The following is a 10732-nucleotide window of genomic DNA, read 5'->3' on the forward strand; positions in this document are numbered from 1 at the left end:
GGCTCTTTAAATGAAGCACTCTTTTCACATTTAGAAACGGAAAACAAATGAATCAATAAATGTCATTCATTGAGGCCCATATTTCATAATTTACCTTGCAGGACAAAATGGCTTCAAATAAACGAATAAAATCAGCCCATGAGTACTGAATGAAAACGTTAAAACTGACCCAGCTTCCCCTTGGTTTTTACTGTTAGAATGTATGCTACAATAGTTTCATAATCTGTATTATATTATACACTATATTCACACGCAAGCAGGAAGTATCTTCTGCAGACAATTTGTGTGTTCTTCCATCATTTATTATCTCTGTGGCTTGCTCTGCCAAATGTCAATCTGTGACTTTACTCACTGGCTAAAAATGCTGAAAATTGGAAGCAGGCTTATTTCTCACTAAGTAGTTGGACAGAATAGTGCCTCCACTTTTCCCCTCATACCTCGTCTTCTGGATATGCTAGATATGCTAGATCGGAATCCAGACTAGCTAATGGTCTAACAGGAAGTCAGCATGGCCTTGTATCAGATCTTCCCACTTAGCCATGATGCTCACAGCATGACCTTTGGCCAGTCACTCCCTCTCAGCCTAACCTACCTCACAGGGTTGTTGTGAGGATAAAATGGGAAGAGAGAAAAATGTCTGTGCCCCCTTGAGGTACGTGGAGGAAAGCTTAGAACTGGAGATACTGTGTGTGTGTGTGTGTGTTTCATTGCTTCCCACCCAGAAGTGATAAGTGCAAAATTAAGTAATTAAAATGAAAAGAATCACACACTACTTTCATGCCAATATTTAATTGTGGTTAACATTCATGGTTGCTGAAAAGCAACAGAGATACAGGGAGGCACTTGGGGTTCAGCCACTGCAAAAGAACTTCACATCATTGAGTGCTGTGTCATCGCCCTTGCCTTGGGGAGACTCCACCCTTGTCTGAATGCCACTAATGAATCCAGTGTAGCAACGACTGCTCCATGGACCAAAATTACCCCAGGCAAGTCCATGGCCCATCAGTCCAGTTCCATCTTGGCAGGTGAACTGGATGTTGTTGGCTGCAGTATCGTCACCTTTGCCCTGAGGTTTTTCCACCCTCAGAGAGAAAGAGACTAGATTGCCACGGGGGCAATACTGAATCCCTGTCCAGGATCCCCACCTGCCAAAGAAGACACTGACCATTAATTAGAAATGGAACAGGAATCTGCTTGTACCAAAAGGCATCAGGCCATTACTAGCATTACAGGAGGAAGCTCATAGTGTCTCAAAGGCTTTGCATTGTATACAAAAAGTACCTGCTGCCCCTTCCTTCCCCTCTACCCTCAGCTCCTGGTGCAGGCAGAGAAACCCATGATCACAGAATCAGGTATTATCGGTATGTGAGTCTATGAAACTGTTAAATTACACATTGATATTTGCAACAAAATATTGTTTGACACAACCTAAGATCTTCTGGGTCTGAGATGACCCAGAATAATTATCTGTTTACTGGAAAAGAGGCGGGAAACCTGAAATGGGGAGAAGTATCAGTTTATTGGGGCTCAACTTGTTTTGAGCCAGGTAGCTCTTCTGAGGAAACAGAACCCTGAGAGGATGTTAATAGGACATCAGAAGATGTAATGTGGGGCATGGGACTTTGGCCCTCCACTTCTTTCTCAAGAAGAATCAGAAACAGCAACTAAGGACTGTTCCAGATTCAGGGATCTCCTATCAAAAGGATCTTGGAGAGGTATGGAATAGTGGGTAAGCGATACTATCTTAAGAAGAGAGGTGGTAGACACTGCTCAACCACCCCCCAAAAGAGAACTGGGTAGCCATGTTGACTTGCCCTCCTATCGGGTGCTGATCTAACCCAGCCTAACAAATTTCGGTTCAGCCCCTTCAACCATTATCTTCCAAAGAATTGAACCAAAGTGGAGAAGAAAGCAAGAAAGCCACTCACGGTCCAACCGAAGACTCAATAACTGAACCATCCGTGCAGTGCAGGCGGATTCCGTTGAGGGCTGTATCATCACCACGGCCTTGAACTGGCTCTACCTAGAGGGAAAAGAGATGCAGAGAGTGTGATAAATTTGACCTGCTGAACTACTGACATCAATCTAGTATATATTTTGGGAAATGGTTTTTCCATTTGTATGCTCTCTATGAGTATAGCCACCTCTTGAGATATTGTCACCAAACCTGGTCCTAATGGTTCCTGAGGTGAGGGTCTTTGTGGAATTCCGGGTACCAGACGCCATTTTGAATCTAAATGGCAGACCAAAACATGACTTGGCAACACCGCATTACATTTTTTCTGTCTTCCAAAATTTGAACAATTTCCATTCCATTGAGTTAAAATAACCCCTTATATAACAGCTACAATCTTGTGATTTCAATTAGTGTTGATACAATAGGTAATTTATAAAGTTTCAAGTGAGGAACTTTAGCTGTACTCCTTATTCTTTCCTGTCTGTGACAATTTTCCCCCATGATGCTTTCCCATCCATATATGGTGTTATATCATTTATTCCTGCAACTGTTGGTTGTTCTGTCATGTCTCGAGAGAAGCTGTTATCTTACAGTTCCTAAAAGTCACTGCATCGCTTTGTCCTGTGGTTCAGCTTCCAGTAAACAAGCTGTCTTTGCTGTTTTCCAGCCTAGGAAGAACAGTCTGAACCCTTTCCTCCCTGCCGCTTATTTATGGCCATTTATCCTTATCTCCTTAACACATTCCTTTGTGGATGATGGAGGTTAGGGAGCATTTGAAAGCAATTCTGGCCATTTGGCCTAGCATCTCCTTAGTTAAGAGTCCATCCCTGTCCTCTTGCTTCCCCACATTTCTTGTTGAGTTCAAAAACTGTGTTCAGACAAAAACGAAGGAAGGAGAGAGAGATCTGATTGTGACAGCAACCCAACAGCAAACCTTACCTTCAGTGAGAAGCCATGAGCATATCCCCGTGGACAAAATTGGATCGTCCCCCAAGTGCCCCATGGTCCTCCATTTGGCACTGTGAGGATAGAATTATAGTTCTTGTCTTCTGCATGGGCAAGGCAGCTGAAGAGGATCAAGAAGTGCATAGTAGTGATGGTGAAGTCCATGGAAAGCAATCTATTCTGAATCAAGGTAGAAAGAGTCCATCAAAGAATAACAGTCTTGAGAATTTATAGCCCAGAGACTTGGGCTGGGTCACATCTGGAAAACGCGGAAAATATCTCAGAAATAATAAAGAACAAGGCGGCACCACCTGTAGATAGATTTGCATGGAATACCTATTGTGTGTCAATATTGGCTACGGAGTTCAGGAAATAGTTTGATTCTGATAAGCTTCTCAGAGTAGCAGGGTATTTGAGTTGGAACCTCTTCAAGCCAAAATAAACCTGCAAAACTATTCTGTCTTGATGACGTCCTGCAACTCACTTGGGTACTATATCCATTCCCTTAGAACAGCTACAATGAGAATTCAGGACAGAGGAACTGTCACTAAATGCTGAAGTTAGGAGGTGTGAACGTTCAGTGGAGACAACCAGGAGTGGCCCCATCTTCAGTCACTTAGATGGTGGCAGACTGAATGGCCAGCAAGCCAGCGGATCATGGAGCCACTTTCGTTGCTGGCCAGTGTGCCTTCTCAATCTGCTGCTTGCAAAGTGGCAGTGCAGGTCTCCTTCAGGTCCTTCCACCCCATAATTACAATGAGAAATCAGGTAGGGGAGCAGTACGATGTCCAAGACTAGCAACCTTTCCTAACTTCTTACATGCTTATATAGTGCAGCCATTTCGAGCCATTGTATATAAACACTTACATAAAGTGGTGACAAAGGCATTCTTCAGGGCGCCCTCACCCACAATGCCTCACTCTGAGGAAGGACCTGATGGAAACCAGCACTGCCACTTTGCAGACAGCAGATTGAGAAGGCACACTGGCCTCCACCCTTCTAAAGTTAGCGCTGAGTGATGCAGCAGAAGCGGCAGGGATCTCAAGCACTGTCTACCGTTCCCAGTGTAGATCATCCACCAAGGCCATTTTAGTTTGTTTGTGTGACTGAAAACCAGTATAATTCAGAAATCCCTGGAGTTGAGTCTTCACCTCTTGCTTGAACGCCTTCTCCCAAAGTGATACATTGAAGACTGGCCCTTCATCAGCCATGGCAGCAGTTCTAGCAGTAGAAGAACAAATGGCATGAAAATGGTCAATTCTGGAGTCAATTTGGGTGTACTGTGGATTCTGTAAAAAGAGCATCTACTTTCTCTCCTCCACACCCTTCCCTCTGGCTGCAGGAGCTGCAGAGCAGATGCCATTAGATGTGTCGTGCCAGCTGAATTTACAGGTTTCTACTTGGTGTGCTAGCAGAGATCGCGCTGAAGCAGAAAGGATCAGGGAACCAGGGAGCAGAACATGAACACAAGAGCACGCTCCTCTTCTGTGGTTTCCAGCAACTGCTATTTGGAAACATGTCTGCTTGCAGCTGTGGATCAAATTTAGTGAGATGGAGGTGATGGTGTGGAAACAATTTTGCTTTATCTGAAAAATGAAAAAGAAAACCAGACTTCTTCTACTTCTAATTTTAAACGTTTTATTGATTTTACAAATACCATGTACAAATAAACACAAATTAGTAAAAATATATCCGTATGAGGAGATTCTCCGAATCTCGAGACTTCCCCATATCCCATCCATGAAGTCTTATTTTAAGCATTTACAACTGCATAGTCATCCGTCATGAATCCTAAAGGCTAACTGACATAAAACAACTTTTACAGTTGATAGTACTAGTTTAATATTTGAACAACATCCTCAACAGGAGAGAGGGAGAAATATTATCAATTTCTGGAAAGATAAAAGTATTGCACCATTTTCAGCTGTTGTGAAATATGTTTGCAGAACTTCCTTCCCCATTGAAGGGGGAAAATAATCTTATCAGCAGGATTGCTAAATATTTTTATTACTTTTTGAGTTTTGTAAGCCATAGTGACTTTTCATCTTGGAGCAAGCCTCTTAAAACGGGAAACCATGAGCATAATCAGGCAAATAGGGTAAAGTTAAAGGGTAAAGGGACCCCTGACCATTAGGTCCAGTCGTGACTGACTCTGGGGTTGCGGTGCTCATCTTGCTTTATTGGCCAAGGGAGCCAGTATACAGCTTCTGGGTCATGTGGCCAGCATGACTAAGCCGCTTCTGGCGAACTAGAGCAGTGCACGGAAACGTCGTTTACCTTCCCACCGGAGCGGGACCTATTTATCTACTTGCACTTTGACGTGCTTTCGAACTGCTAGGTTGGCAGGAGCAGGGTCCGAGCAACGCTGGCTCACCCCGTCATGGGGATTCGAACCACCAACCTTCTGATCAGCAAGTCCTAGGCTCTGTGGTTTAACCCACAGCGCCACCTGTGCCCCATGATCAGGCACATACCAGAGAGTAAATGCTATCGAACTCAGTGGGACCTACTTCTGAGTAGGCATGTAGACAGTATAAGGCACAATTTACAATAAAGGAATAAACACTCCACATGTTCCCTACATAACCACCAGCTGATGAACCATTGCAATTAAATAATTTAAATAATTTGCCCTTCAAAATGATACAAAGTGCTTCGTATGTCAGCTTCACCATTTCCCTTCCTTTGGTGTAGGCATTTTATTTTCAGTATAAAACAGGACTTTGTTTTCATAGCTGATTGCATGCAGCAATGCCCTCTTTGTGTACTCACATTGTGTAAACATCTCTGTTGTTCGCTAGATCCTAGCCTTAGGCAGGTGTGTGTGTGCAAACACACACACACACACACATATCCCTACACATACAAACACAACACACCTAAGCATCAGGGAGAAGTTGGGGAGTGAAGGGTTGCGTGACGTCATGTGTGTCTCTCGACACTGCACAGGCCAGTGCGCCTACTGGAAGGCTGCACCAGCTTGCAAGGCATTGGGAGATGCGCGTGACACCACAAAACCTGTGGGGGCCAGGCCCTCTTCAAAAAAATATTGAGAGGGCCAAAGAAACCTCAGCCCCCTATAGTCAGTGAGCCTGATGTGCAGTCATACTGCGGGCAGCAGATTCTGAAGGCACACTGGGCCAGGAACAGTCTATGTGGTCATATGGCTGCTTAGTCCGTCAGGGCCATGGCAGTGGAGATGGAACAGGGCAGCCCTAAGAGCAGCAGATGGGGTTGTGGCCGTGTGAGATTCACCATCCCTCAACATCTGCCACCTAAGAAGTGTAGGTCAGTATGGTTCATGACAGTGCCAGACCCAGCAGTCACTATTTGAGGTTCACACATCCTGTCCTCAGCTTTTAGTGACAGTTTCTTCCTCCTTTCACTTATTATAGCCGTCCTAAGGAATAATAATGCCCAAGTGAGCAACACAATGTCACCAAGAGGTCATTTTCTTCTGGTTTACTTTGCCTCAGACCAGTTCCAGCCAAAAAAACCCCTTGCAGCTCCGAGAGGTTTAGCAGAATCAAACTGCTTCCTTAATGCCATAGTCACTACTGACACGTAATGCACATTCAATGCAAATAAACCTACTGGTGGTCTTCTTTTACCTTTTGCAAGTTTTGAAAGTATTTCCTTGTCTCAGGGTATGACCCGGCTCAGACCTCTGGGCTATAAATTCCCAAGGCTGCTTTCTTGCAACTAGCTTCAGAGCAGAGATAGCATGGATCTCACTGCCTCACCTGCGTTCTTCTTGATCCTCTGCTGCTGCCTTGGGTCTGTGGAAGCCCGAGACTTTAATTCTATCCTTTCTGTGACAAATGGAGGACCTTGGGGCAGCTGGGGGGTAATCCAGTTTTGCCCTCAGGGATATGCTCATGGCTTCTCACTGAAGGTAAGGTTTCCTCCAGGGCTGCTGTCACTTTGAAGTTCCTCCCTCCCTTTCTTTCTTAACACCTTCTGAAGATGGGGAAACAATAGGGAACTGATGGACTCTTAAGTCTATTAGTCCTCTGCTTTATCTAAATTATGGACAATAAAAGGCTGAGTAGCCAGATGGTAGTTTGGGCCACCGAGTGAAATATATTAGCAACTTATGCAGCGGTGCTATTTTCCTAGAAAAAGAGGTGTCTTGTTCTCTTAGAATGGCAATAGTGCCCACTTGAGAGCTGCTGGAACTGAGTTCTGGTGACTTCTATCTGGGAAGAAAGCCCTGGTATGCGGGCAGATTATTTGGTGGTGGGGCAGTGCACCCTGTTTCACTGCTTGAGGCAAAAGGGGAAGATCCACTTTGCCCTACTGCTGCCACCACTACCTCAACCACCTAAAGGTAAAGGTAAAGGTACCCCTGCCCGTACGGGCCAGTCTTGACAGACTCTGGGGTTGTGCGCCCATCTCACTTAAGAGGCCAGGGGCCAGCGCTGTCCGGAGACACTTCCGGGTCACATGGCCAGTGTGACATCACTGCTCTGGCGAGCAAGAGCCGCACACGGAAACGCCGTTTACCTTCCCGCTGGTAAGCGGTCCCTATTTATCTACTTGCACCCGGAGGTGCTTTCGAACTGCTAGGTTGGCAGGCGCTGGGACCGAGCAGCGGGAGCGCACCCCGCAGCAGGGATTCGAACCGCCGACCTTTCGATCGGCAAGTCCTAGGCGCTGAGGCTTTAACCCACAGCGCCACCTGTGTCCCATACCTCAACCACCTACCTTGCCCAAAATCAGTGCCAGTGGTGGAGGTGCTTCTCTGCTGATGGTGGAGGCGGCCAGGCAGATGGGGCACCCATGGGCATGCCACCTGGGGGGGGGGCTTCTGGTGCCCGAAGCAGCAGCCTCACCCTGCCTAATGACTGGGCCGACTCTGTTTGGTGGGACTGCTTATATGTAGGATGTTGTCCAGATAAGTTGGACTCTAGTTCCCATCAACCCCAGCCAGCATGACAAATGGTCTGGGATGATGGGTGTTATCATCTAAAAGATCTGAGAGGGATCAAAGTTGGGAAGTCTGCAGTATAGGAAGTGATGCCAGACTCTATTTTTATTAATCACTCAAGGTTGATAATTATGGCTGAATGCACTGTGTTCCATCACCCACCCACAAAGAATGGCTGGTGTGATAGCTCAGTTGGTAGAGCATGAGACTCTTAATCTCAGGGTTGTGGGTTCAAGCCCTATGTTGGGCAATAGATCCTGCATAGCAGGGGGTTGGACTAGATGACCCTTATTTTCCCTTCCAACTCTGATTCTTTAAAAAAACTATGAACGGAACACAGTAATCAGGTTTTATTTGTTGTAGTTTTCTTGAAATTAACACACCTGAGTCGTGTTATGGGACTGCTCTGTACAAATTTTAATGGAATACTACCCTTTATTTTAAGCCTACGCTCTCCCTCTTAGTCATCTGCCCAGGGAAAGAGCTTTATCTCTATTGCTGCATGGTTAGAAAGGGGCTGCATTCCTATCTCAGGCATGGAAAATCTACCCTGGCCATGGTAATAGTATCCAGGTGAGGCTGCAGACTTAAGGGCATGGATAATTCCAGCTGAAAACTGTTGCATCCATGTCAAGTTAATTGAACTTAGATCTCATTGAACTCATGATTTTGTCAGGCTTTGGGGAATCGGATCCCTCCCCTGGTGGCAGTAAATAAGCAGATCAAACGAAAGGAGCATTCTTACCAAATAAGTTCTTTAATAATCACAGTGAGAAGCAAAGGGCTGTATATCTCCCTAAATATTGGCGTTGCTCCCAGTAAAGGTTCACCCCCTCCGTCAGCATTAATCTACGCCACTCCTACATTGAGTAATCTGAGTTTCTTGCTGTTGCACTTTCTTTTTTATCACTTTCCAAACCTTAGGCGAAGTAGGGTCAGTAATGCTGTTCAAGGATACTGAATCTGCCAGCTGTCTCTTTCCTGGTGTTTCCTATTCTAGCTGTTCCTCACCCAGTATTTCCAAGCTTTTCTCTTCTGGGCTATGCCCCTCTGCAAACCACTGTTCTAAATCAATACTGTCCTCCTGCCCTTGGGGGCGGACAGATAAATGGGGGGGGGCTCCCACCATTCCTCCTCAGTCCAGTCCCTGACAGATTTACTTTGACTTTGATTTTTGCACTCCTTGGTTTATCTTCAGATTTAACCCAGTCTCTTTGTCTCTTCTCCCACCAGGTAGAGCCAAACCAAGGTGGTGGTGTCAAGGATGATGATACAGCCCTAAATGGAATTCGCCTGCACTGCACTGACGGTTCAGTAATTGAGTCTGCAAGCGGACCGTGAGCATCTCTCTTGATTTCATTTCCTTTTTGTTGCAATTTTTGGGAAGGTGTTGGTGGGAGGGGCTGAACTGAAATTTGTTATGCTAGGTTAGACCAGCACAAAGAAACCATAGGGTTCACCTTGCTTTTTCTGACCTCTCAAAGGGCACCAACTCTAGCCTTTTTCTGGCTTCCAACTCAACTTTGCAGGACCCCAAAATTGATAGCAGGCCTGGTTTTAGAGGTTGGCACTGTTGGGCACTTGCCAATCCCTGTATCCCAATAGGGTACCCAGTACGGACACCTTAAGCTTCTTTTGTTAGCTACAACTCTTGCTCTCTTTACAAGTTCACTGGATCTCTCTGAGCAAGGGACAGGAGGAAGGACAGGGAGCAGCAGCCTCTGGTTATCTTGCCCTCTCCCTCTTGGTTTGCCATGGGTGTTGGCTTCTGAGAAGAAGGCAAGTGAGAGGGCAGTGATGAGATTTAAGGAGGCAAACATCTCAGGCCCAGATGATCTTAGGTTGTGTTGAGCAATATTTATGGGAAATGATACATTAAAGTGATAATTAACTGTTTCACAGACTCAGACAGCTACAATACCTGCTCTTGGGTTCCAGGAGAACTGCTTCTGCCCTCACTGGGAGAAGGGAGTGTTGGGGCAGAAAGGAAGGGCAGAGGCAGCTGCTTTGTGAACCTTTGGATGCACCAATCCAAAGAGACATTGGGAGCATCCTCTTGGAATATTCACATGGACCTGATCCATTTAGGTGTAAGCAGAAGGCTCCCCATGTATTCCTAATTAACACCAATGTCTTCTTTGGCAGGTGGGGAACCTGGACAGGGATTCACTACTGCCCCCAAAGCAATCTGATCTCTTTCTCTCTGAGAGTGGAAGCACCCCGGGGCAAAGGTGACGATACGGCTGCCAACAACATCCAGTTCACCTGTCAAGATGGAACTGGGCTGATGGGCCAGGGACTTACCTGGGGTAATTTTGGTGCATGGAGCAATCGCTGCTCCTCTGGTTATATCTGTGGGATGCAGACAAAGGTGGAGGGTCTCCAAGGCAAGGACGATGATACAACACTTAATGATGTGAAGTTCTTCTGCTGTGACTGAACTCTATGTACCTGCACCCTTTACACCGTATATCTGCTACTTTTTGGTAGTCATGAAGGTTAACGGCAATTAAATATTGTCTTGAGAATTGTGTGTGACTCTTTTGAACAGAATTCTGCACCTATCACTTCTGGATGAGAAGCAGTGAAAAATACTAAAGAAGGGGCACAACTATGCAGGTGTTGATTAACAAACAAAGACACAGTGTGCTGAATCACAGTCTGAATCCTTTCCATTTGGTCCCGAGACTTGACTCAAAAAGAGGCCACAGACATAACTGGTTACCCTCCAAATCAAGGGCCAAAACCTGGGTAAATAAAAATTCTTTTGTCTGGGGCTAAAAACAGACTACGTTGGCACCAAGAGGGCTTCCTTAGCCCCACACTGACATTTTTGGGGTCTTTTGTGGCCTAGAACTGAACTTGTTTTTTGTGTGTGTGTGGGAGTGGGAAGCAGGGAA

The 10732-nt window shown here is 45.7% G+C and overlaps 2 protein-coding genes across 2 annotated transcripts; one reads left to right on the forward strand and one right to left on the reverse strand.

The window, feature by feature from the left end:
* Positions 1–773: 773 nt before the first annotated feature.
* On the reverse strand, positions 774–3132 carry LOC309368636 (vitelline membrane outer layer protein 1-like). The gene is made up of 3 exons (XM_081908870.1): positions 2897–3132; positions 1929–2023; positions 774–1145 (listed from the first exon to the last, which is right to left on the reverse strand). The coding sequence occupies exons 1-3, from the start codon at positions 3065–3067 to the stop codon at positions 851–853; spliced, it is 561 nt and encodes a 186-aa protein (XP_081764996.1). The 5' UTR covers positions 3068–3132; the 3' UTR covers positions 774–850.
* A 3464-nt stretch (positions 3133–6596) lies between these two features.
* Positions 6597–10493, forward strand: LOC309369329 (vitelline membrane outer layer protein 1-like). Its single transcript, XM_081910189.1, has 3 exons — positions 6597–6797; positions 9066–9169; positions 9978–10493. Exons 1-3 carry the CDS (start codon positions 6627–6629, stop codon positions 10270–10272), a joined length of 570 nt encoding a protein of 189 aa, XP_081766315.1. The 5' UTR covers positions 6597–6626; the 3' UTR covers positions 10273–10493.
* The last annotated feature ends 239 nt before the right edge of the window (positions 10494–10732 follow it).

This window comes from Podarcis melisellensis (assembly GCF_964234715.1).
Source record: "Podarcis melisellensis genome assembly, chromosome: 4".
Taxonomy (NCBI): domain Eukaryota; kingdom Metazoa; phylum Chordata; class Lepidosauria; order Squamata; family Lacertidae; genus Podarcis; species Podarcis melisellensis.